We start from the raw sequence: 27,126 nt of genomic DNA, 5'->3' as shown, positions 1-27,126 counted from the left end.
TCCCGATCAATGGTAGTCATTGTTCCTGTTGGGGCTGTTTCACCTTTACAATCTTGGGTTGCTTTTTATAGAAAAGTTTAAGATAAAGTTTTGTTTTTTTTAAAGGAAAGATTTAAAGCCCCACCAGGTCACAGAGGGCTTGGGGGGGAGGCGGCCGGGGAGATCGGTAACCTCACAGACGGCCGGCGCTCCCGCCAGGTCGTCGGCTGGTCCCGCGTCCGGGGGCGGGGCAAGGCGTGGGCAGGGCCGTCGCGCCTTTGCGCGCGGGGCGGGGCAGGTGGCGCGGCGGCGGCGGCGGCGGCGGCGGCGCGCGGGCAGAGGTGCGGCGCGCGGCCCGCGAGCGCGCCAACGCCATCCCCGCCGGAGCCGCGGCGTCCCACCGTGCGGCCCTCATCCTTCCTCCTGACTCGACATCCCGCCGGCTCCAGGATGGGCGCGCGCGCTTCGGGAGGGCCCCGGGCCCGGACTGGGTTCCTGCTGCTGCTGCTGCTGCTGCTTGGGCTGGGGGCCCCGGGCGCGCAGGGGGCGCGGAGCCGCGGCGGCACCGAGAAGAACAGCTACCGCCGCACGGTCAACACCTTCTCGCAGAGCGTCAGCAGCCTGTTCGGCGAGGACAACGTGCGCGCCGCTCAGAAGGTGGGCGCTGGGCCCGCGCCCGCGGTCACCTTGCCTCGGCCGCCGCGCACCTGGCGCCCAGGGCCCTCCTGGGCCGTGCGCGGCCCCCGGGGCTGCAGGCCGGCCGGGGCTCAGAAAGAGGGAGGCCCGGGTCTGGGGCGGGGGCTCCGGGCCTGCCGCCTGTGGCTCGAGCCGGGACGGGCCAGCGTCGTGTCTGGGGGCGAGTTCCGGCGCAGGTCTAGTGCGCAGGGCCTCCGCGCGCCCTGTGTTCCATGCGGTACTTCTCCTTGAACCTTGCTCCCGGGGGCACTCGGTCCGGGCCTCCCCTCGGCAGCTCTGAGGCCGCCGCGCCTCTCATTCATTCATTCAACACGTTTGAATGAGCGCCTACTGTGAGCCAGGCACCGTGGCGGTTGCCCAGGGGGCGCCCTCCTCGCCGGTGCCCTCTCCCCACGCTGCTGCGCTCTCCCCAGCAACCTCGAATTTCCTGTAGCCATACCGCCGACCCACTTCCCCTGAGCACCTTAGGCCCTCCTCCTTCTGCTTTGAAGATATTTAGGCTTTTTATTATTTTACTGTTATTTTTTTAAGAATGAGAGTAATGCAGTCAGCTCCGTTGTTTTGGCAACCTGGCACAGTAACGCGTTTAAGCACCTACTGTGTGCTGGGCCTCTCACTTGGAGCGTTTTATTTACTTTGGAGCTGTTGAGGAGCCCCTGGCCCCTGGGGATGGTGTTGAGCGCTCCAGAGAAGCCCTTTTTCTCCCTGCTTTGACCTCGGCAGCTGGGTGAGCCACTGGGGGTAAAAGTCCACCGAGCAAGGGGAAGTGAATAAGGGGGACGGTTGCATGTGGTCAGGCGGTTCCTGGAGTACAGCCCATACTGTTCCTTCTCTTAAGCTCTTTGCACCAGCCCTGGGCTTTTGGAGTAGAGAAAAGTTCCAGCTCTGACTGGATGGCTTCAGGCAAGTGGCTTCACTTTTTTGAGGCTCAGTCTCTTTATTCCTTCAATGGGGATAGTAATCATATCCTCTTGTAATTATGAATCGTTGGTCCCTTCTTGGCCCAGAGTCATGGCTGAATCAGTGTCAGATACTGTTGTTAGTTATATCCTGGCCAAGGCTCAAATCTCGGTTGCTTAGCCCTGCTGGCAGCGCTTTCAGGTTTAAAAAAAAAGTTTTCTGCTGCTTGAGATGAAGGGGAAAGAAAACATTAAACCCCAAATCAGACTGGCTGAATATTCTAACTGGATGAGATGAAATATAGGTTAATTTGTTAGAAAAGCTGTTGACTTCTGACCATCCTCTATTCTGGGTGTTCTGAGAGGCTGTAAAGGTTGTGGGTAATGGGGCGGGGGAATATCTCTTTGTAGCTGGCTACAGAGGGAGAGCACAGAACCTCTGAGTGTAGAGAAGTGGCCATCCAGACTGCCTGAGTATGCAGGGTGAATCTGCACCTCCCTCCTGCTGTGTGCCTTAGCCATTTGAAGGCAGAAATCATTTGTTTTACAGCAAAAAGATCTTCCCTTGTGGCTCAGCTGGTAAAGAATCCACCTGCAATATGGGAAACCTGGGTTCGGAAGATCTCCTGGAGAAGGGAAAGGCTACCTACTCCAGTATTCTGGCCTGGAGATCCCATGGACTGTAAAGTCCATGGGGTCACAAAGAGTCTGACACGGCTGAGCTACTTTCACTCACAGCAAAAAGAAGTCTGGCCTTTTTGGGGGAGGATTAAGCACAAGCCACCATGTCTAGGCTGATTATTCTATCTAGGAATCTGAGATTCACAGACATGAAATACAAAGTAGATATTTAGGGGTTCAGATGTGGGCTGGTATCAATAAGACACCTGTATTCTGGCAAAGTATCTGAGAATCTTGAAATCAGAATTCCTTTTGAGGTAAAGCAAGGTTTGTGCTTTCTATAGAGATGACCATAATACTAATATTTGTTAATAATTTAAACATATTTGAAGGGCTCCCCAGATGGCACTAGTGGTAAAGAACCCATCTGCTAATGCAGGAGACATGAGAGACGTGGGTTCCTGGGTCGGGAAAACCTCCTAGAGAAGGGAATGGCAACCCACTCTAGTATTCTTGCCTGGAGAATTCCATGGACAGAGGAGCCTGGCGGGCTCATTCCATGGGGTCGCATAGAGTCAGAGACGACTGACGCAACTTAGCACGCACATTTGTTTAAAATACACCTCCTTTATTCTGGCCAAGCAGCATGAAGGATCTTAGTTCTCCAACCAGAGATCAAACCCATGCCCTCTGCAGTGGAAGTGCAGAGTTTTAACCAGTGAACCACCGGGGAAATCCATGCCTTTTTTTTTTTAAGATTTAATTGGCTTTAATCAGCAATTTGTGAATTGGGCGACATCCCTTCTAGCAAATAAATGCTCTCTGTTCTAAGTCCTTTAATAAATAAAATAACTCACTTCATCCTTAGAACAGGCCTATAAGGTTGGTTGACACTGTTAATATTTCCATTTTACAGACAGGGAAACTGAGGCACAGAGTGGTAAAATGACTGGCTTCAGGTCAGCCTGGGTGGCAGAGCCAGGATTTGAACCCAGGCACAGTGGGACTTCCCAGGTGGTGAAGTGGTAAAGAATTCGCCTGTCAGTGGAGGAGATGCAGGTTCGATCCCTGGGTCAGGAAGATGCCCTGGAGTAGGAAATGGCAACCCACTCCAGTATTCTTGCCTGGAGAATCCCATGGAAAGAGGAACCCAGAGGGCTCCAAAGAGTCGGCCACGATGGAGTATGCACACACACGTGTACACAGTGGGTCTGGAGTCCACGCTGCTACCTTCACTGGTATTTTGGTGTCATGACCCTCCCTGAGCCCCTCAATCAGTGCAGCATCCAAAATGAGGCTCCCTGACATTTCCTGTGGAGTGTAGCCTAGACCAGCCAGGCTTGGGGAAATTGCTCTGTTAATTATAATTAAAGGAAAACTGAATCTACTAGCAACTATAGTTTTCAACAAGCCAGACCTGCTTAGTGGGTTGTAAAATTTGAGGGTATTTAATGAAACACTCTATGTTCTATCTAGGAATTGTCTAAAATTAACCCCAGCCGTTCTGGTTCAGAGCCTAGGCCTTGCTCTCCCACAGACTTGGTTTTGAATCCCAGCTCTGCTTCTTACTAGCTCTGTGATCTTGGGCTGGTTGCTTGACCTCTGTGTGTCTCCTTTGTGCAAAGGAGATACATTGGCAGGTTGAATGTGACTAGTCGTGTACAATACCAGACACTGACTACGTGTTTAGTAAAATGGTAGAAGATATAAGAAGGATTCATCTGGTGTGTTTAGTATAAAGATGTGCCCTCATTTGACCAACTCCTCCTGATGGTCCATGTTTTGTTAGTTTCCGATGGGATTGGATTGGCCACTCCAATCCTGGCTGCAGTAAAGTTTTTTCTATTTAAATTTTTTGGAGAGCACATATACAAGTTTGTCTGTAAATTGTTAGAAATTCAATTGCTGGGCAAGGGTCTGTGCATTTTAAAATTTTTAATTGAAATATAATTAGTGCACTTTTCTGTGTTAAGTATACAGTGAAATGAATTGTCATATACTAAACATGTCCATGTGACCCACACGTCGCACTGGAAATATAGGGGTCCAGTTCCCTAGCCCAAAAATAACCTCTCTCCTAACTCTGACAACATAAACTAGCTTTGTTTGCCGTGTCCTTTATACACAGTTCCAGTTCATATACATTTTGAGTACTGAGAGAAATTACTGAAATGTTTCCCAGTTACACCAGTTTCCATTCCTATCACACATATGAGGGCTGCTTTCCAATACCTCTCCAACGAGGTGTCAGTAAATTGTTTGGTTTTATTATTTTATTGTGAGATAGACGATCTTTTTACTTTTACGGAATCCAGTGGCATCTTTACTGGGAACTGATTTTTGTGTTCCTTTGCCAGTACTGAAACTGTTAGTCTTTTTCTTTTTAAGAGGCTGGCATTTTTTTTGCTTTGTAAGAAAATATTTTGAGCAGAATAACTTTGACACTTTCCAGTGTTTTTTTTCCCCCCACCAACATTTTAACAGCTTTATTGAGGTGTTATCGACATAGACTACACACATTTAAAGTGGGACAAAAATGTACGCGTTGGTAAATTTTGACATATGGATATACCCCTGAAAACATCACCATCATCAAAATGATGTTGTCTGACTTTTTCTTTGAAAAGCTGGAAAAATTGAATAAGTCAATAGTGAGAGACACTCCACCTGGGATCATCATATTCTCCCCAAACTGTTTGTTTTTTTCTACACACACACACACACAAACACTTTTTTGAAAGTAAATTGTGGACATGATGATATTTTCTCCTACAGAACCATAATACCATGGCCCCTTTGCCCCAAAACTTAAGTTTAGTTCAATAACATTTTGTAATATACAGCCCATATTCACATTTCCTTTATAGCTTAAAAAAAAAATACAACACCCAATCAACAGCTCATTGCATTTGGTTTTAATGCCTCTTTAGTTCCTTCTAATCTATCAAAGTCCCTTTACTCTTTTGAGAATGGGAGTGGGGGGTGCTTTTATAACATTGATGTTCATATCTTCTTTTTCTTAACAGCTTTATTGAGCTATAATTCAGATACTGTACAATTCATTCACTGAAAGTTCAGTGGCTTTTATTATACTTAGCAGGGTTGTACATCACCACATTCTGTACATTTTACCACATTTCTGTATATCACCACAATCAGTTTTGAACATTTTCATCACTCCTCCCCGCCTTAAAGAAACCCTAAATTTCTTAGCGGTCACCCCATCTCCCGCAACCCCTGGCAGCCCATAATCTTCTTTGTTCTATGGATTTGCATATGTATTCTGGACATTTCCTGTAAATGGAGTCAGACAGTAGGTGGTCTTTTGCATCTTGCTTCTTTCACGAAGCATCGCGTTTTCAAGGTTCATCCACTTTGAAGCTTTTGTCAGTATTTCATTCCTTCTTAGGGTTTTTCTTTGATCCATTTATCAGTTAATGGTCATTTGGGTTGTTTCCACTTTTTGGCTACTATGAATAGTGCTGCTCTGAACATTCATGTGCAGATTTTTCCATGAATATATGTTTATTTTGTAGTATGTACCTAGGCATGGAATTTCTGGGCTTCTCTGGTGGCTCAGACGGTAAAGAATCTGCCCACAATGCGGGAGACCTGGGTTCCATCCCTGAGTTGGGAAGATCCCCTGGAGGAGGGCATAGTAACCCACTCCAGTATTCTTGCCTGGAGAATTCCATGGACAATCCATGGGGTCGCAGAGAGTTGGACAACTGAGTGACTAAGCACACAGCACAGCACATGGCAGCTCTGACATTTCAAGGAGTTTCTGTACAGCTGTACCATTTGACGTTCCCATCAGCAGTATATAAGGATTCCAGTTTCTCCCCATCCTCGCCAACATATGTTCTTGTCTTCCCCACCACCCCTTGGATATATTTAATTCAATTTATTTTTAATTGAAATATAGTTGATTTACAGTATTATACTAGATTCAAGTGTACAACCCAATGATTCGATATCTTTGGACTGTATACCATTTATAGCTATTATAATAGGATATCAGCTATATTCCCTGTGCTATGCAGTATATCCTTGTGACTTATTTTATGCATAGTAGTTGTATTTCTTAGACCTCTAGCCCTATCTTGTCCATCACCCTTCCTCCCTTTCCCTACTGGTAACAGCTAGTTTGTTCTCTCTGTCTGTGAGTCTGCCTCTTTTTTGTTACATTCATTATTTTGTTATATTTTTTAGATTCCCTCCAAAGTGTTATCATACAGTGTTTGTCTTTCTTTTTGGCCTTGCCTCACAGCATGTTGGATCCTAGTTCCCCAACCAGCACCTGCAGCCCGTCCAGTGGAAGCACAGAGTTGTAACCACTGAACCACCAAGGACGTCTCATTATTTGTCTTTCTCTGTCTGACTTATTTCACTAAGCAGAGTACCCTCCAGGTCCATCCAAGTTGTTGCAAATGGCAAAATTTCATTTTTTTTTTTTATGACTGATTAGTATTGTGGTTTGTGTGTGTGTTTATATATATCAAATCTTGCTCCATTCATCTGTTGATGGTTGTCTGTCTTTTTGAGTGTAACCATTCTAGTGGGACTGACATGGTTTCTCGCTGTGGTTTATCTTACTTTTTGGCCTCACCACATATCATATGGTACCTTAGTTACCCAGCCAGGGATCGAACCCTAGCACCCTGCATTGGGAGCATGGAGTCTTAACCACTGGACCACCAGAAAAGCCCCTATCCCTGTGGTTTTGACACCCAGTTGGTTTTTCAGTTGTCCCATGATGCATCTAATCTGTTTCTTCAGGGTTAGATTGAGGACCAGCCATTCCAGTAAGAATTCTTGCTGAGGGCCTTGTGTCTTTAAGAGGGCAGCGTGGCAGGACACACGTTGTCATCTTGTCCATTGTTTTGACCCACCCTCCCAGAGGTGCCTTTTCCCCTTTGTAATTCATTCCTGATGCTTCTGTGTGTTCCAGCACTTCAGTTCTTATTAACTTAGTCTTCCTGCTTAGATCCTACTCAACCTCTCAACTGCTCCTTTGCTTCTTTTCTTACGAAGATGCTTGGGGGCCAGTTTAAATGTGCTTGGGGGTAATGGGGGTGAGGAGAGTTTAGGACGCCCTCCAGATTTAGGATGGGGCTGGGCGATGAAACGCTGAGCTGGAGTAATTGTGTCTTCTCCCTTGGACTGGCCGCGGCCGCGGGCCTCCTGAGTTGGCTCACTTGAATCTTTTTAATTTTAACTTTTCATCCTGAATATTGCCCAAGAGACACAAAGGGAGAAAGAATCGTATGATGAACCCCTATACCCTTCACCCAGTTTTGACATTCTTGTTGTATCTCTTCCGCCATCAAAAAAATGTTTGAAGCCTGGCATAGTATTTTAAAACTAATCCAAGACATATTGGTTCACTTTTGAATATTTCAGTCTCCGTCTTTAACAGATAAACATTTTGCAAAAATGTTTTGCACAATACCATCATCACAGCTCCTGAGAATTTTTTAATAACCATCCCAAACCCATTTTTCTATTTCCCTGACCAACTCAAAACATCTTTATGCAAAAGTGCTTCATTTGAATTGGGATCCAGTTTCTGACCAGGGATTGAACCTGGGCCACCGCAGTGAAAGTCCAAATCCTAACCACTAGACCACCAGGGAATGCCCAAGTTTTATTTGGTTTGATTTGTTTTGTTTAATTCTATTATTAAATTTTTGAATTGAGGTATATAGTTGATGTACCGTAGTATATGATTGGGAGAAGGCAATGGCAAACCACTCCAGTACTCTTGCCTTGAAAATCTAATGGACAGAGGAGCCTGGTGGGCTGCAGTCCATGGGGTCGCTACTAGTAGGACACGACTGAGCGACTTCACTTTCACTTTTCACTTTCACACATCGAAGAAGGAAATGGCAACCCACTCCAGTGTTCTTCCTGGAGAATCCCAGGGATGGCGGAGTCTGGTCGGCTGCCGTCTATGGGGTCGCACAGAGTCGGACACGACTGAAGCGACTTAGCAGCAGCAGCAGTATATGATTGTGCAATGCTGTACAGTCTTGAGTTCCCAGTGTATAACATTCACACTTTTTACAGATTATACTTCGTTTATAGTTATTATAAAATATTGGCCGTGTTTTATAGGTTGTAGAAACAACATCCAACCTGTGCCGTTGGTTTGGCTTTCCACCTATTTCTGTGAACCGCTTTAGGCTCTGGGCTTCACTGAACCCCACCTTAGTCTGCAGGGCTGCCGTGAGGAAGGGCCACAGTCTGGCTGGCTCACCCAGAAATTTCGTCTGGAAGCTGGAAACCTGAGATCAAGGTGTAAACTAGGCTGCTTCTTTCTGAGGCCTCTCTCCATGGCTCACGGATGGCTGTCTTCTCCCTGTGTCCTCACGTGGTCTTTTCTCTGTGCATGTCTGTGTCCCCATTTTTTTTTTTCTTTTTCCTTTCAAAAATTTTTTTACTGGAGTATGGTTGATTTACAATGTTGGGTTAGTTTCAGGTGTACCGCAGAGATTCAGTTAAACATGGGCATGGTGGTGCCAGACTTTGCAACCCTTTGGACTGTAGCTCACCGGGCTCCTTTGTCCATGGGATTTCCCGGCCAAGAATACTGAAGTGGGTTCATTTTCTTTCTTTTTTTTTTTTTTTCCATCAAATGCAGTGTTAACTTTTTTTTTTGCCACACTGCACAGCATGTGGGATCTTAGTTCCCTGGCCAGGGACTGAACCTGCGCCTGTAGCATTGACCACACAGAATCCTAACCACTAGAGGACCTGCGGGGAAGCCCCCTATCTCTTCTTGTAGGGACCCCAGTCCTGTTGGATCCAAGTCCTCCACATTGACCTCATTTCATCTTCACTGAGATTTGGAGGAACACAGTGCTGCTCACAGCAACCCCTCAGGGTCTTGTGTCTTCACACAGACAGGGAGCCAAGGACTAACTTGCTGGAGCAGAAGCCACAGTGAGCGGTGCCAGCCCCAGGGGGCAGAGTGTTCCCACCTACCCAGTCCAAAAGGCCCACGATGAGCCTTTCCATGTATCACCCTTTCCTGCCCCGGCTTGTCCCCAAGATGGGCCTGACCTTTCCTCTGAGCACAGCCAGGTCCTGTCTGGCCCTGTGGGTTTCCCAGTGCCTGCCCAAAGACAGTTGTTTGGTGGGAAGGAGATGATGATTCCATTTGGACAGAGGACAGGACCTCCAACCTTGCTGGGGGCGCTGGTTTGCTGCCCAGCCATCCTCAGATCTGACACAGGCAACCTATGGGTTCCCCACATCTTTTTTTTTTTTTGGCTGCACTGGGTCTTAGTTTCAGCACGTGGGATCTTTGGAATGAACCCGAGCCCCCTTACATTGGGAGCATGGACTCTTACCCACTGGTGGATCACCAGGGAAGTTCCCTAATGTCCATTCTTCCTTAGCCCCATTTTACAGCTGAGAAAACCGAGGCACAGAGAGGGTCAGCGGCGGCAGAAGCTGTAATGTCTCTTCCTCCCAAAATAGCTACTTTCTCACACCCTTACTAGGGGAGCTGGTGCCCTTGAAAGGCCTGCTAATTTTGTTCCCAGGTGCCCCAGGGAGTCCTTTCCCTTTTCCTCCACTTGAACAAATTGTAGAAATTGCTACCTGTGGACAAATGGGCACAAATTGTGCGTGCTTTTAAAGAATAACGAGAGGAGGAACAAAGCGTGGAGAACCCTGGAAGGGAATGCTATTTGGCAAGAAAGAGGAATTAAGTACCGATTCATGCTGCCACATGGGTGAAGCCTAACATTATTATTTAGAGTGCAAGGAGCCAGGCACAAAAGGTCACGGATTGCCTGATTCCATTTGTACAGAAAGTCCAGGAAAGGCAAAACCGTGGAGACGGGAAGAAGATTAGTGGTTGCCTAGGCTGAGGGGAGGAGGGAATGAGGAGCGACTGCGGATGGGGACAAGACTCCTTCTGGGGTGATGAAGATGTTCTAAAATTCAATTATGGGGATTTAAAAAAAAAACATTGAATCGTGCGTTTTTAAGACGAGAACTTTATGGTATGTAAATGATACATCAGTGAAACTCTCTAACAAAAAAAATAATTATAACTAAACGGACACCAGTGTGTCTTCTCTCCAGGGGATGGTACATTCTCCAAAATGCCCCCACCCACTTACCCCTATCCAAGAGAGGTCCAGGGACCTCTCTTCTCCCTGACATAAATACTTACTTCTGTCATTCCCACATGATTTTTTTTTAATGTCAACTGTTCCATTATTATTTTTTACTCTTTCAGTTAAAAAAAAATTTTTTTTAAATAGAAGTATAGTTGAGGACTTCCCTGGTGCTCCAGTGGTTAAGAATCCCCCTGCCAATGCAGAGGACATGGGTTCCACCCCTGGTTCAATAAAATTGCACGTGCCACAGGACAACTAAGCTTGAGTGCTACAACAGAGATGAAATGCAGCCAATAAGGGAAGTATAGTTGATTTGCAATGTTATGCTATCCGGTTTTCAAATAGCAACTTATTGAGGAATAATTCAGATATTAATACTATACAGTCCTTCCATTTAAAGTGTATAATTTAGTAGGTGGGGGTGGGATCATTTTCTTTTTATTTTTTGGTCACACTGCAGGGCATGTGGGATCTTAGTTCCCTGACCAGGAATCAAACCCTGGGCCCCCTGCATTGGCAGCTCAGAGTCGTCTTATCTGCTGTGCCTGTCTGGGCATATAAGGGAAGATCCGTAAGCGAGTGGTGGTAACAGTGCTGTCTCTGGAAGGGGATTCAGGTTGTAGGAAGTGAGACTTTATACCGTGTGTATAGCATATCACTTAAAGTGAAATGAAACTGCACCTTGTGTTCATACTGGGAGAGCTACTGCAGCCCTCCCAGGCCCCCGGCTCCTTAAAACTGGGGTGGAGGTGCGTCTCTATCGTTTGCACATGCCCGAGACGTGACGATGGGACTCAACTGTGAGAACCGCTGTTCTCACCCTTTAGAGGTGCTCCCATGCAGCAGCGCCTGGCCTCCAGGTGAAATAGGTTGGTTGCAACACCTCCCACCATTTAGAAATGAGAATTCAGGCAGGGACTTTGACAAGAGTCAGCAGAGGGCTCCAGGAGTAATCAGAAGTGTAGTGAGCAGCTTTGCAGAGGGCTTCTGGCTTCTCTGATCGTTCCCTCCACCTGTGGAAAGGAGACTCTTTTTTTTTTTAAGTATATTTTTCTTATTTATTTATTATTTTTGGCTATGCTGGGTCTTCGTTGCTGCAGGCAGCTTTTCTCTAGTTGCAGAGAGCTGGGACTACTCTCTAGTTGCAATGTGCAGGCTTCTCATTGCAGTGACTTCTCTTTTTGCAGAGTATGGGCTCTAGGGCTCATGGGCTTCAGTAGTTGTGGCACACGAGCTTTGTTGCCCCACAGCATGTGGGATCTTCCCAGACCAGGGATCGATTCCATGTCCCCTGCATTGGCAGGTGGGGTCTCAATCGCTGGACCACCAGGGAAGTCCAGGAGGGAGATTTGACCATATTCGCTCGGTTCTTGGCGCCCCCAGCTAGTCCCATGCTCCATTAATCCACAGGGCCATTTGGCCAAGCCCTGGGGTGGCCTTTGTCATCCGCTGGTTGAGTTTTTTCATTCACCTGTAAACTTGGCTGGACTAGGAAGAAAGAAGCTGTGGCCGAGTCGGTAATGACTTTTCTCTCATTTCTGCAGTTCCTGACGAGGCTGACCGAGAGGTTCGTGCTGGGAGTGGACATGTTTGTGGAAACAGTGTGGAAAGTTTGGGCAGAGCTCTTGGAAGTTCTTGGACTCGACGGTAGGTGTTGGGGGGCATTCATTTGAAGGCAGTGTTTCATGCTGGTGCTTCTCAAATTATGGGAGTGGTGTCCAGGGCGGGTGGTGCTGGAGAAGACTACAGGGGTGGAGGGGACACAAGGGAACCTATTTTATTGTCATCGTTGTGTTTGTAAATGGCTGGGATTCCCAGATGCTGCTTAGAAGGTGTAGGTGGGTAGTGCCAACTTGTCAGTCCCTAGGCATCCCTGTTGGCTCAGATGGTAAAGAATCCGCCTGCAGTGCAGGAGACCTGGCTTCAGTCCCTGGGTCAGGAAGATCCCCTGGAGAAGGAAATGACAACCCACTCCAGTAATCTTGCCTGGAGAATCCCATGGACAGAGGAACTTAGTGGGCTACAGTCCATGGGATCACCAAGAGTCGGTCACGACTGTCACTCAGACAAACCTTGGGGACTGGAGGTGGAGTCTGGGTGGTCGGGGTCCGTAAGAAACTACTCCAGTTACTCAGACAGAAAGCAATTTAATACAGAGAATGAGGTGCTCACAGAATCATTGGAAGGAACAATGTGTGATCCCCAGGAAGTCAATGTGCTGGTCCAAGAATCAGGAGGCAGCTGCTGGAACCCTTTGAGTTCAAGCTCATGGCCGTAGTCCAGGCTGCTGCCTCTCTCCAGGAAGCCTGCAGCAGTCTCTCAGGGTCGCCAAGACCATCCCCCGCCCCCAGGTCCCATGCATCTCTAGAAGGACTCCCAGGACCCAGCATTTGTTGGTACCCTCAGCGGTGATGTGTTACAGGGAAGGACACACGCACATCAGCAAAGGGAAAGACATGTGGGGTGAAGTCTGGGGACCAGGCACAGGTCCCCAGAGCCCTCTCCAGGATGGGGGTGGGGGTGTCACACAGGACACGCTTTGTTCCCTATATGAGGTGTCCTCAACCAGGGACATCCAGGCGAGACTCAGCACTCAGGGTGTTTAGTGGGGGGCAGGTCATGTAGCTACCCTCTGCCTCACACCTTCTAAATTCTAGACTCCCGGAAGGAAAACAGCAGTGTGAACCACATTGTTTGTGCAAAACCTCCAGGCCCAGACTGAACTCAGTTCTGAGCCTGCCTCCCTGGAGGCAGCATCTGATCCTACAGGTCAAAGGCTTAGTCCCACAGTTGCCCCCACTTCAGACACTCGTCCACGTTGTCACCAGTGCTTCCGACCGGCTGGTGTAGATCAAGGGTAGCAATGACCCGTCCCCACCTTGGGTTCAAGTAACTTGCTCGAGCTGCTTGTGGAACTCAGGAAACCTGTTTACTCAGTAGATAACTGGTTTTTTTTGAAAGGGTGTAATCCAGCAACAGCCAGGTGAAGGAGATGCATGGGGCATGGTTTGTGGGTAGCACTCGGAGCTTCCATGTTCTGAATTCTATTGGTGATTGATTGAACCTTCACCTCCTCCCAAGAGGTCAGGAGGGTCAATCGAAAGCCTCAACCCTCTAATAACCAAATTGGTTCCCTTGGCAACCAGCCTACATCTTTAGAGCCTTTTCAGAATCACCTGATAAACAAACACAGGTATGTGTGAAAGGGGCTGTGAATTATCAAGACACTTTTATTGCGCTTATCACTTAGGGAATCGCAAGGGGTTTAGGAGCCTGTGCCAGAAATGGGGTTGGAGGCCACTAATTTCTTATGCATCCCAATCTCACACTTTAGAAATCCACATTCCCAGATGCTGGCCAAGGGCCCAACTTGCAAACCTTTCTGGAAAGTGGCCTTAAGCCTGCTGGGTGAGCGCTTTCCTGCTTGTCTCCTAACCAGGGTCCCTTCTCGACAAATCAACTAGAGTGATTTTTTTTTTTTATTACTACTTTTTTGGTTAGTGATTTTAAAAGAACAAAACATAAGAGTCAGATTAAGTCACTTTTGTTAAAACTGTCCAGTGATTTCCTGATGCACTTTAAATTGACAAGGTTCACACCAAGGACACTGCCCAGCCCTTGGACATACCCGGGTCCTTGACGCCTTCCAGTCTCTATGTGTTCCCTGCTGGGGACGATCTTCCTAGCCCTTTGCCTGCTCCCATCTTTCCCATGCTTGGGTCTCTGGTAAATGGCACCTCCTCCAAGAAGCCCCTCCTAACCACCTTGTGTGAGGAACCTCAGTTCTCACACTCGCATTCTTCCACCTCCTGTCCTCCTCCTGTGTGTGTATGTGTGTGTGTTACTCATTTCCCCTCTGAGATCCTGTGAGCAAAGTCTTGTGCCTTCTCCAGGCTGCAACCTCGGCCCCGGCTCTGTCCCTGTACAAAAAGGCCCATTGTCAATAAGAGTTAGAGGCCTGTTGGCCCCACTGCTTCACTGCTCTGGTGAGTTGAGTTGTGTCCCTCTCCAAAAGTGCCCCCGAAACCCCCACACCTGTGAATGTGACCTTACTGGGGAATGAAGTCTCTGCAGATGTAATAAAGCTGAGATGAAGTCATCCTAGGTTAGTGCAGGTCTTCCATCCAGCGATTGGTGTCCTTATAAGAAGACGAAGGGACTTCCTTGGTGGTCCAATGGATGAGACTTCATGCTCCCAATGCAGGGGGCGCCGGTTTGGTCCCTGGTCAGGGAACTGGATCCCACATGCTGAATCTAAAGATCACGCATGCCCCAGTGAAGATCGAAGATCCCGCATGCTGCAGCTGAGACCCGACACAGCCAAATAATAATTAAAAATAAATATTTTTTAAAAAGGGAGGAATTTGGACGGAGACACAGACACATGGAGACGATGGCCATGTGAATGTGAAAATGGAGACAGAGAAGGAGGGGTGCAGTCAATGAGCCAGGGACCAGCTGAAGCCACTTGAGCCAGAAGGAGCAGGGAGAGAGCCTCCCCTGGAGCTTTAGCAGCCCCGCCCACACCTTGACTTCAGAATTCTGGCCCCCAGAACAGTGAGGCTCCATTCCTGTTGCTTGAAGCCACCACATCTGGTCATTTGTTACAGAAGCCCGAGGAAACCAATACACTGTCTGAGTTCCAGCACCATCTCTTTGAATCCACCCACCACCCCCGACCCTCTCCATTGGCTCTGACATTCCCACCTTACAGATCAGAGACCGAGGCCTTGGAGTTGAACTGGCTGCTGGCCGAGACCCATACCCTGGTTTGCACCCACTGTCATTCCCACCATCCCTGGGAACCCACCCTCTGGCTTTGAACCACCGAATTCAGTCTCTGAGAGGCCTTAGGCAGAAAATCAGAGGCAGCAGCATCGCCATTTGAGAGGCTGCTATGCAGCTCAAAGCCCCCTGGGGCTACGGAGGGCCCCTCCTGGGACTCCGGCTGAGTCAACACGGAACCTGGCTCCTGCAATTGAGTGCAATCCCACTCGGAATACATTTTCACCACCTGCCCAGATCATTAAACTCTTGGTATTTCCATCCCTGACCAATAAGCCCTGGAGAAACAAACCTGACTGCAAGAAATTGCACTCGGCTTGAAATGAAAGACTGGAGTCAAGTCAGCATCCTGGTCGGGGAACTAGATCCCATGTGCTGAAACTAAAGATCCCGCATGCCACAGTGAAGATCAAAGATCAAAGAGTTCTTCCAAAGCCAAGAGGCCCTGAATACTAATGTTCATGAGAAGGGTGGCTGGCACATTTGGAGGTGAAAGAACTCACTTCTGTGTTGTGGTTTTTTTTCCCCTTGATGTGTTAAGTTTCAAAGCATCTGAAGACCTCTGGAGTCTTTGTCTTACTCTGAGATGTTTGAAGGTATAAAAGGTTTTGCAGGAAACTGGACTCCAGAGTTGGATTTTCTGGTACAGAATGCATCCGTGAGCACAATCCTTTAATTGCCTGCTTCAGAATGTTTCAAGTTATTGGTTAAAATGGAGAGTCCTTAGCCTGGAGTGGTTCTGTAGAAATAGAATGCCAGCCACATATGTGATGTTAAATATTCTAATTGCCATGTTAAAAAGGTAAAAAGAAACCAGTGAATAAGGTGTTTTAGTTAACCCAATAGATTAAAAATATTGCCATCTTGGTACTTCTCTTGAACCTCCATGCTTCCACTGGAGAGGGTGTGGGTTTGATACAAGCCTCCAGCACAGCCACAAGAAGAAAAATTGTCATCTCATCTTGGAATCAATAGGAAATTATTAACGAGGTGTCTTACATTTTGGGGTATACTAATGTCTTGGAAATCTAGTCTGTATTTGGCCCAGCACATCTCAGTTCACACTTGCCATGTTTCCTGGACTCAGTGTCCACCAGAGTCAGAAGGAGGGATTTCAGTCTCCCATCTTCAAGTTGTTGACTTTCTCTGAAGTCTCGAAGCCTTTGTGACACTTATGACAAAACGGGGGAAGTAGGGATTCCTCTTGGAGGCTGCCTCAGGACAGTTCAGGGACTGGGTGGCTCTGTCAGCCAGACTCTACCTTGAAATACCAGCTCCACTCTGCCCTAGGTATGTGACTGAAGAAGGTTCCTGGACCAAATTCCAAAGTGTGTGTGTGTGTGTAGGCTTCCCCCCACCACCAGCTAGCAATGTGCAGATACCATGGGGTGACAGAGAATTCAACTCAGTTCTGACACTGTCTACCTAGAGGCAGAATCAGACCCCACAGGCAAAGGGCTCAGTCCCACAAGACCACCCTCCACTTTGGATGCCAATCATGAATCCAGGTCATCACCCATGCTTCTGAGCAACTGGCTGCAAACTAGAAGTTCCCCGTGACCTCCTTCTCCTGCTCAGTTAATTTGCTAGAGCAAGTACTTCCTTGGTAGTCCAGTGGCTAAGAGTCTGCACTTTCTCTGCAGGGGGCAAGGGTTCGATCCCTGGTCAGGGAACTAGATCCCACATGCTGCAACTAAGGGTTTGCCTGCCACAACTAAAGATCTTGCATGCCTCAATGAAAATCAGAGATTCCTTGTGCCACAGCTAAGACCCGGTGCAGCCAAATAAGTAAATAAACATATTTTTTTAAAAAAACATGGAGCTTAAAATAGTATAGTATTGGCATAAAAACAGACACATAGACCAATAGAGCTTTGAAATAAAATCACGTGCATACGGTTAGCTAGTGTTTGACAAAGCCAAGCGTGGTTAATGGAGGAAAGACGATCTCTTCAGTAAGTGGTGCTGGGAAAACATTCACATGTAAGAGAATGGAATTAGATCTCTATTTCACACCACTCACAAAAATTAACTCGAAACGGATTAAAGATTTAAATGTGAGACCAGAAACCATAAAACTCCTGGAAGAAAACAAGCAGTCAGCTCTTTGACCTTGTCGTTGGCAGTGATTTTCTGGATTTGACACCAAAAGCAAAAATAAACAAGCGGGACTACATCAAGTAGAGAGTTTCTGCATATCCAAAGAAACTATCAACAAAATGAACTTACAGAATGGAAGAATATTTGCAAACACCTATTAAGGAGTTTATATCCAAAATAGATAACTCATATAACTCAATAGCAAAAAAAAAAAAAAATTTAGAAATGGACAAAAGGGAATTCCCGGATGGTCTAGTGGTTAGGACTCTGAGCTTTCACTGCTGAGGGGTGCAGTTTCAATCCTTGATCAGGGAACTGAGATCTCACATGCTACATGGTGCAGCCAGGAGAAAAGAAGGGTGTGGGGATGATGAGGGACCTGGATAAACATTGTTTCCCCAAAAGGGAAACATATGAATATGAATGTTTTCATATTTATGAAAAAAAGGAAACATATTCCTTCCATATGAATGGTCTACAGGTACATGAAAAGGTACTGTGTTACCAGTAATTCAGCATTGCTAGTCATTCAGTTCAGTTCAATTCAGTCGTTCAGTCGTGTCTGACTCTTTGCGACCCCATGAATCACAGCACGCCAGGCCTCCCTGTTCATCACCAACTCTCGGAGTTCACCCAAACTCATGTCCATTGAGTCGGTGATGCCATCCAGCCATCTTATTCTCTGTCGTCCCCGACTCCTCCCACCCCCAATCCTTCCTAGCATCAGACTCTTTTCCAGTGAGTCAACTCTTCGCATGAGGTGGCCAAAGTATTGGAGTTTCTGCTAGTCATTCAGTTCAGTTCAGTTCAGCCAGTCATGTCCGATTCTCCACGACCCCGTGAATCACAGCACGCCAGGCCTCCCTGTCCATCACCAACTCCCAGAGTTCACTCAAGCTAGTCATTAGGGAAGTGCAAATCAATACCACAATTAAATATTAATTTGCTTATTAGAATGACTGTTACCAAAAAGGTAAGAGAGAACAAACGTTGCTGAGGATGTGGAGAAGTTGGAACCCTTGGGCACTGTTGGTGGGAATGTGAATTAGTCCACCACTGTAGAAAACAGTTGGGAGGTTCCACTTAAAAGTAGAGCACTTCCCTGGTGGTGCAGTGGATAAGAATCTGCCTGCCAGTGCAGGGGACACGCGTTCCATCCCTGGTCCAAAAAGATTCCTCCTGCCTTGGTGCAACTAAGCCAGTGGGCCACAAATACTAAAGCCCACGTGCCCTGTAGCCTGCGCTCTGCAACCAGAGAAGGCACCACAATGAGAAGCCCACACACTGCAGCCCAACTGAAGAAAGCCTGCATGCAGCATCCAAGATCCAGCACAGCCAAAAATAAACCAATAAAATTAAAAAAAAAAATTAAAAGTAGAACTACCATATGATCCAGCAATTCTGCTTCTGGCAATATATCTGAAGGAAACAAAAACAGTACATCAAAGAAGGAACTACACATCACTGCCAACCCCCACCCCCACCCTGTCCCCGGCCATGTACATTGCAGCATTACTTAGAATAGCTAAGACATGAAATCAAACCTGAGTGTTCACTGACAGGTAAATGGATAAAGAAATTTTGGTGTGTCTATATACAACGGAATATTCTTCAGCCATAAAAGAGGATATCCTACCATTTGCAACAACATGGATGAACCTTGAGGGCATTGAGCTAAGTGAAATAAGTCAGAGAAAAGCAGTTACTGTATAATCTCACTTATATATAGAATCTTAAAAAAAAAACTCATAAATTGAGAGATCAGATTTGTGGTTGCCAGAGACAGTGAATGGAAATTAGGGGAATTGGAGGAAGATGGTTAAGAGGTACAAACTGCAGTTATAGGATAAATGAATCCTGGGGGTGTAATGTGCAACGTGATGACTGTATTTAACTCTGCTGTGCAGTATAGTTGAAATTTATTAGAGTTAGGAGATCCTCAGAGTTCTCGGGAAAAGGAAAACTTTTTTTTTTTTCTATCTATGAAATGATGGACATTTTTTTGTTTTGCTTATGTATTTTTAATTGCAACACATTTGCTTTACACTATTGTGGAGATGATGGATATTAACAAAACTTATTTCACAATGTAAGTCAAGCTATTCTGTATACTGTGAACTTAAATAGTGCTGTATGTCAGTTATGTCTCAATAAACGTGGGAGAGAAAGTTGCATGCTGAAGTATGATGTTTGCCTCTTTCGAATGGTTTGGTTAAAAAAAAGGGGGAGGGTATGTAACTAGGGATGGAGCAAAATGTTAACCATTGTTAAACCTAGATGATTTCGATAGGAGTATTTATATTACCGTCCTTTTAACTTTTCTGTTTGAAAATTTTCTTAAGTCGGGCACACAGAAGATGCACGTCCTCCATTTCACTCCATTAAGGTGGAACTTCATGTGTGGGTACCAGTTACGATTAGGTTTGGCTGTGAGTAACAGAGACCCCCAAATTACAGCAGCTTATACAAGATGGAAGCTTATATTTCTCTAATGTGAAAAGTTCACAGGTAGGTGGCTAGGCAGGTAGGTGGCTTTGCAGCACATTTCTCCTCAGGTCCAAGGCCCCTTCCATCTTATTGCTCCCCAATAGGTGACTTCCCTTCCCTCATGACCCAAGACAGCTGTTCCTATACCAGCCATCGCATCCACATTCCAGCAGGCAGAAGAAGAGGTAAAGGGCCTATTCCCACTACTTTTAGGAAGGCATCCCAAAGCATTTCTGCCCACCTCTCCTTGACCAAAACTTAAGTTATGTAGCTAACTTCAAGGGAGGCTGGGAAACACCCTTCTCCTAGGCAGCTGTGCGCCCAGCCTAATGCTGGGTATGGAAGACAGGAAGGCAGGCAGCTGAAGGCCAGTGTGCAGGCTCTGCCCTACCTGAAAGGTGTTTTAAACACATGATAGAACAGTGTTGCCCTGTCTTCTCCCAGGGTTCTATACCCAGGCAGCCAACTTTAGTTTCTCAGGATGTGGGAGAGGCCCAGCCAGTGAGCTGAGCCACCCACCCCAGCTCGCAGAGAAGCCCCGTGACTCCCTGTAATTGGCCGCTGTCCCTCTGTTCTGTCCTGCAGTCTCGAACCTGTCCCAGTACTTCAACCCTAGCTCGGTGTCCAGCAGCCCCACCCGGGCACTCCTGCTGGTGGGCGTCGTCTTCCTGGCTTACTGGTTCCTGTCTCTGACCCTGGGCTTCACCTTCAGCACCCTGCACGTGGTGTTCGGCCGCTTCTTCTGGGTAGTGCGGGTCATCCTATTCTCCATGTCCTGCGTGTACATCCTGCACAAGTACGAGGGCGAGCCTGAGAATGCCGTGCTGCCCTTGTGTTTCGTGGTGGCCATCTACTTCATGACCGGGCCCATGGGCTTCTACTGGCGAGGCAGCCCCAGTGGCCCCAGCGTGGAGGAGAAGCTGGAACAACTGGAGAACCAGGTCAGACTGCTCAACATCCGCCTCACCCGTGTGCTGGAGAGTCTTGACCGCCCCAACAGCAAGTGACAACCAGCCAGCCGGCCGACTCCCCCCGCACCAGCGCCCTCTCTCCGGAAACAAAAAAGAAGAAGAAAAAAAAGAACGGCAAACCCCAAACAATCTTAATAAACATGCCTGAGCAAGAGAGGGGCGCTTTGTGAGGGTGTTTCCGGCCACGTGTCAACTGTTAGGACATCATCTGGGAGGAATTGACAAGATCGTTGATGTAGGACTACCCACCAAGTGTCATTAGTGGAAACAAATATTTTTTAAACAAAGGATATAACCACATTAGCTGTACAGTAAGAGAAGTTTATCTGTGCATAGAGCATAAAGTTAATTTTTTCAAGCATTTAAATACATCTTTTGTAAGGTTTTTTAATAAAGGCAGATCGAGTTGAGTTTATTAAAACTTTACACAGAGGGGAAGAAATTGCTAATTCGACCTTTAAGAAAAGTTTCAAGGCAAGTGTTTGCTTTTGCAGCACAGGGATTGGTGGGTGAGGTCTGTGTGCGTTCTTTTCATGTTCCAAAGCTGTGACCTTCATTTCATGTTGTTTTGGTTGATGTTGATTTGATGAATCGTGTCGCTTCTGAATGTGGACTGTTGGGTTTCAAGGTTGAAACTCAATGTCTTTGAGATCCTAGATGATTCAACGAAGCCCTCCTCAATCAGATTTCTAAATGAAGAAGTCATTATTTGTAGAAAACCTGATTCCCTCCTCTTTCTATATGTATTTTAACCTCCACATTTTCTAAAGGAAAATTCAAGAACCAGGCAAAGAAATATCATTGGAGTTTGATACCAAGAACTGCCTGAGCAAGCACTGAAGCTCATTCAGGTATCTAATTTGAGTCCTAATTTTACCATTGGCCAGCTAGGGGGATATATTAGGAAAGCTACACTCTCCAGGGTTTTTTGTATACTTATTTCATTTTGGTTTTTGGTTGACTCAGGACCTTAGAAGGAAAACCAACCATAGCAGCTAATAACCTTTCAAGTCTGTTGCTGCTTATAAAGCATTCTCAGGAACAATAAGCAGAAAAACCCACCAGACTTGGAGAAGATACGATTTATTTTATCTGAAATTTTTACAATATATGTGTTAGGTGCTTTTGGTTTGGAATCTGTGGTAGCTTCATTTTAGGTGGTCTCTAGTGGTGAAGAGAAGTACGTGGGGGGCAGAGAGCTGTGGGGGTCCTGAACAAAGGGGGCTTTGCAAGGCTTGGATCAGGGGCTAGCGGAGATGCCCCTTTCTGGGTACCAAACAAGCACAGGAAATCAGGGAAAGGATGACCCGGGTTTTGGTACTAGGCTTCATGGCTGTCTCCATCGGCCTTCCTTGCTCACCTGCGTGTCCTGGCAACCCTCTCACAGAGCCGCTATACACAGGTGTGCAGAGACCCCTGTCAGATAGGGTCCAGGTATCCTTTCAGAGAAAACTCTGCTGCCTGCCAACTCTTCCTGTGCTGTGTTTCTGTGCTGCTTTACTTGAGGTTGCAAGTACCTGGAAAAGAGAAGCAGGTGTTTTTCAAGAATGTTTATGAAACTTCTGTTTTTAAGGTACACATTGACGGGACCCAAACTCTCTTGCATTTGCAGCTCACTTCTTGAGATTATGTACATGTCCTCTAGAATTTGCTTGGGCAGATCTTTATCCATGGGCATTGGAAACCCCTTGGTTTCCGCATTGAAGCCTTTCCAGTTTTGTCATTTAGATAATTACAGATGAATCTGTTCTCACACAGGGTATAGAGAAGTCCAGGAAGGTCATGTTTGCCTTCTTACCCCTTGTGCATTTGGCTTCTATGTTTCTGGCATGTTTGGGTGTTTGCTTTGCTCATGTTAGGCAGTAGGATAATTGACATTCTCTGCACAAAGATTTTAAATTTTAAATTACTGTCTGGGTACAACATCCACCCTTCTCTCGCCCGCCCTCACACCTGGAAACCGATGGAACTGTGCTGTCTTGAGACCCTGGCAGAAAAATCATTTTAACTTCTAGTAAATTGAGGAAGGCTCACATATCTGGGTACTGGTAGACTGAGGCCTCATCATCAGCTGGAAATTACTGTTAAGAATATATACACCTTGGGATTTCCCTGTGGCCCAGGGGTTAAGAATCTGCCTGGCAATGCAAGGACATGGGTTCAATCACTGGTCCAGGAAGATTCCACATGCTGTGAGGCGACTAAGCCCATGTGTCTCAGCTAAGACCCAATGCAACCAAATACCTGAATAAATAAATATTAAAAATAATATGCACCTTGTTTTCTGGATTGGCTAAGTGTAGGCTATGAAGCCAGTTGAACAATCTGATAGACCCAAATGAAAGGTGTCTTTATTTTTAACAAAAGTTAATTAGTTCCTTAAGAGTATCACTTCGGGGTGGAATAGTCCTTGAAATTCTGATGGAAGTCACGGAGGTTCAATATGTGTAACTCCTGCCTTTTAATGTGTAAATTTGACTTTTGCTTGGGCATCCTCTTATCCTCAGATAGTTTGGATTTTTTTTTTTCTTCTTTCCGTGGAAGCTTGTAGGATAATTGACCTCCCCGAGTACCCCATCTCCTTTTTTCTCTTTTGTACATGAGAAATGTATTTTTGTATCATATCTCATACCTTGAAGAGAAATTTTTTTATATCTTCAGGGCTGTAGAATATATTAGTATAACATATCATTCAGTGTGATATGAAAACATCCTGATGAAAACTACTGTGAATCTCTCTTATAGTTAAAACTCAGTTTTTTAGATATCTTCAAGTTCATCAGTGTTAATTTCCCAATGCTTCAATATCGCAGTAAATACCAAGAGCAGAAAAGAGCCCAGAAAAGAAAAAGGATTTGTTATCTCCAACTTGCTGGATTTCCGTGGATATTTTGGGATCAATGTTTGGAGCAATCTCTTCCTTGACATCCTGGCAAAGATGCTTTTGTGGCACATCAGCCTTTCATATTTTCCATTTTTGTATTTTCCAATACCAATCAGCATTACTTGCCTTCTGGGTGTTTTTTTTTTTTTTTTTGCTTGCCTTTTTTTTAACCCTGTATCATTTCTTCTAGCAAAATACAATGACAATTTCCTGAAACCTGGCCTTGTGAATTGTGCCAGGGTCTGTAATTTATGAAGGGGACCGAGTGACATCATGGAGAGAGGTTAGTGCCTTTGAAAGAGATTTTAAATACCCGTAGTTTCCCGGAGATGACAGGCATACCATGCCTCTCAAGACCACAGGAAGCCTGTTACACGTGGGCTCAAGAAGCAGACAGGAGAGCAGGATCTATGCCCTGCTGACTGTGGCGGGGAGTAGCTAGTTGGAGATATTGCCTGTTGGCACTAAGGGTGAACATGCAGGGTGGGGTCAGTACTTGGGAGGGTTGTAAAAGGACTTTTGTACACCCACCCACCAGGGCTGGCTTGTGGGGAAGATGTAAACCACTTTGGTGGTGTTTCAGTAGCCTTCTAGAGAGGTTAGGAATACCACATCAGACGTCCAGTGCAGAATCTAAAACATGGCTAAGACACCTTCTCGCTATCGGGAATCCTGCTTTACTTCATCCTTTTGCTTCCTGCTGCATTTTGTTTTCCCCTTTTTTTTTTTCTCCAGCTGCACCACATAGCTCATGGGATCTTAGTTTCCCAACCAGGGATGGAACTTGGGTCCTCTGCAGTGAAAGCGTGGCATCCTAACCACTGGACTGCCAAAGAATTCCCTCTGCTACTTCTTAAGATGCTTTTGAGGAAGGATATCTGCCTTATAGGTTGATACCCGATCACTTCTCCCGATGGGTTTTGAATTGACTGATTGAACCAAAAAACCAGCTCTTGCCATCACTTCTCGGCCTTTTGGCTAAGATCAAGTGTAGTATGGGGGCTTCCCTAGTGGCACAGTGGTAAGGAATCCTCTTGCCAGTGCAGGAGATGCAAGAGTTGCAGGTTCGATCCCTGGTTCAGCAAGATCCCCTGGAGTAGGAAATGCAACCCACTCCAGTATTCTTGCCTGGAAAATCCCATGGACAGAGAAGCCTGGTAGGCTAGAGTCCATGGGATCACAAAGGGGATGCATCTGAGCACACACACAGCCATCCATCTAGCTCACTTTAACAGGAATTCCTGGGGACTTCCCTGGCTGTCCAGTGGTTGAGACGCCATGCTTCCAATGCAAGGGACATGGGTTCAATCCCTGATGGCGGAAATAGCATGGCCAAAAAAATAGAATTTCCAAGATCTAAAGGTGTCACCCGCCTCCCCCAACTTTTTTTGGATAATATATCACCATTCTGCAAAATTTTTGTTTATGGCCATTTGAGTACTTCAACCGTTGCTCCTTATTGTGAATAATAGAAGCATATAGTTTTGCAGGATCTAATACAGTAGCCTTCAAATTTGTCTTGGACAACCATCAATGTGATAAATAGGATCTGGAATAAACAAAGCTTGTCCAGCCTGCTGAAATCTGCACTCTGCTCTTCACTGATTCCTTGATAAGTAGGAGATACACCAGGACCAGTGTTAGGAGATACACCAGTGTTTCCCTGGTGGTAGTATGAAAACCTGATTGCCCTTTGCACCATCTACTGAAAATCTGTGGCAGCTAGTGGTGTTATCAACCATCTGTTCTAATGTCTTTTTGCAGATTTAAAGATTTTACTGTAGTGTCAATTTAATATCCGCATGTGTGTTAACTCTTTGAATACTGTAATTAAATTGATTTCTTTGTGACGGTGGTGGTGATTAGCGCTCACTTAAAACCCAGCCTAGCACTTATTTCCCTCTTCTCAACTGGAAATCATGTTTGTGAGGTATGGTACCCATGATCCACAGTGTATTCATGAGTCAACTTCACATTTCGTGTATCTGGTTATAAATTTTCCATGGCATTTACTTTGATACTCTGAATCCATCTGATTTTAATATAGTGGTGCGTGCGTGTGCCTATGTGGCGTGTGCTCACTTTAGTTTCATGAGCCTTGGGAAACTGATTCTACAAATATCATAAATAGGTATAAATGTATAAGGCTTATTTTTTGGCAAAGCAATCCGTATATTTCCCTTATTTATTAAATCACTGGCTTTGGTGTTACATAGAGATATTTGTAGACCAATTTCAGAACAGAATTAAAATATTGTGAAAATTACATCTTAATAAATGTTTATTGTAATTTTGGTGTACAGACTTCTTAAATATATTTCATTACTTCCAGCCAAGCCTGTGTGCAGTTTTCCCAATCTTGACATGTCATGCTGATTCCATGATCCTGTTCCCCAGTTTGAAGAGTGGTCATACTATCTTGAATTTAATTGTTTAACTGGAGGTAGGGTTGCCAGATAAAATACAAGATACCTGTCTATTTGTCAGATAGACAACAAATAGGTTTTCAGTATGTGTGTGCCCGGCAATATTTAGGACATACAACAAAGGGGGAAAAAAAAAGAGTTGTTGCTTATCTGAAATTCAAATTCAATGGGGTGTCCTTTATTTGCTAATTCAGACAATGCTAGCAGGGTATAGCAACTGATGTACACCTCTTCACCCCACCCTGAACTGAGATGCTTTCATGGGCCCTAAAAGTTATTTCCTTAGCATTAGCCAACATTCAGGAACAAATGTCCCCACAGTTAAGACCCGCAGTTCCCCAGAGACAACAGGCATACCATGCCACGCGAGACCACAGGTGACATTAAATATGCTTATCATTGGAGAGTATTGCTCCTGGGAATATTTATATTGCAAAGAAAATCTCACAGTGGTCTCCAGAAGACAGTTTGAGGCTAGTCATTGTGATGTTATCTGGAGGCCTGCTGGCTGGCCTAGCTGGGAGAGAGAACAAGTTAAATGCTGGGATTCCACATCGTGAAAGACAACGTAGCAATGAGCCACATCATCAGTGCTGGGTGAGAAAGTAGGGACCAGAAGGAGAAATTGTAATATCACTAATCTGAGTGAGTTAATATGTGTGGTTCATCATTTTGCAAGAGCACACATCTTTTAAAAAAAAGATCCATGCACCCCAATATTCATAGTAGCACTGGTCACAACAGCCAAGATGTGGAAGCAACCTGAGTGTCCATCAACAGATGAATGGATAAAGAAGATATGGTACGTATATACAATGGAATATTACTCAGCCATAAAGAGAACGAAACCATATTAAAAATTATATAAATGAACATATTTACAAAATAGAAACAGACTCATAGATTTCAAACTCAAATTTATGGTTGCCAAAGGGAAAGTATGGGGGGAGTGATAAATCAGAAGATCAGGACTAACATATACTCACTATTATATATAAAATATAGGGACTTAGTTCTCTGGTTGCCTAGCGGTTAGTTTTCAGTGTTTTCACTACTGTGGCCAAGGTTCGACCCCTGGTCAGGGAACTGAGACCCACAAGCTGTGAGGTGCGGCCAAAAAATAAAATAGATAACTAGTAAGGA

General features: G+C 45.8%; 1 protein-coding gene across 2 annotated transcripts; it reads left to right on the top strand.

The window, feature by feature from the left end:
- The first annotated feature begins 288 nt into the window (after nt 1-288).
- Nucleotides 289-21,099, top strand: BRI3BP (BRI3 binding protein). 2 transcript variants are annotated; one of them, XM_088828101.1, is made up of 5 exons: nt 289-636; nt 11,875-11,977; nt 12,376-12,378; nt 19,807-19,887; nt 20,288-21,099. In XM_088828101.1, exons 1-5 carry the CDS (start codon nt 430-432, stop codon nt 20,707-20,709), a joined length of 816 nt encoding a protein of 271 aa, XP_088684227.1. In that variant the 5' UTR covers nt 289-429; the 3' UTR covers nt 20,710-21,099. The 2 variants fall into 2 exon arrangements, with proteins under 2 accessions (XP_088684227.1, XP_055261060.1); XM_055405085.2 differs by lacking the exons at nt 12,376-12,378; nt 19,807-19,887.
- The last annotated feature ends 6,027 nt before the right edge of the window (nt 21,100-27,126 follow it).

Source organism: Moschus berezovskii, chromosome 19 (genome assembly GCF_049115385.1).
Source record: "Moschus berezovskii isolate FMDL1 chromosome 19, NW_MosBer_1.0, whole genome shotgun sequence".
In the NCBI taxonomy this organism is placed as follows: Eukaryota; Metazoa; Chordata; class Mammalia; order Artiodactyla; family Moschidae; genus Moschus; species Moschus berezovskii.
This window is presented reverse-complemented; position numbering and strand designations above follow the sequence as displayed.

Excerpts from the sequence above, each read along its gene's own strand:
- BRI3BP (XM_088828101.1), top strand. The coding sequence starts at position 430 with ATGGGCGCGCGCGCTTCGGGAGGGCCCCGGGCCCGGACTGGGTTCCTG. Across the intron at positions 637-11,874 it reads ACGTGCGCGCCGCTCAGAAG|TTCCTGACGAGGCTGACCGA; the intron begins GTGGGCGCTGGG and ends TCATTTCTGCAG. Across the intron at positions 19,888-20,287 it reads TCCAGCAGGCAGAAGAAGAG|TCTCGAACCTGTCCCAGTAC; the intron begins GTAAAGGGCCTA and ends TCTGTCCTGCAG.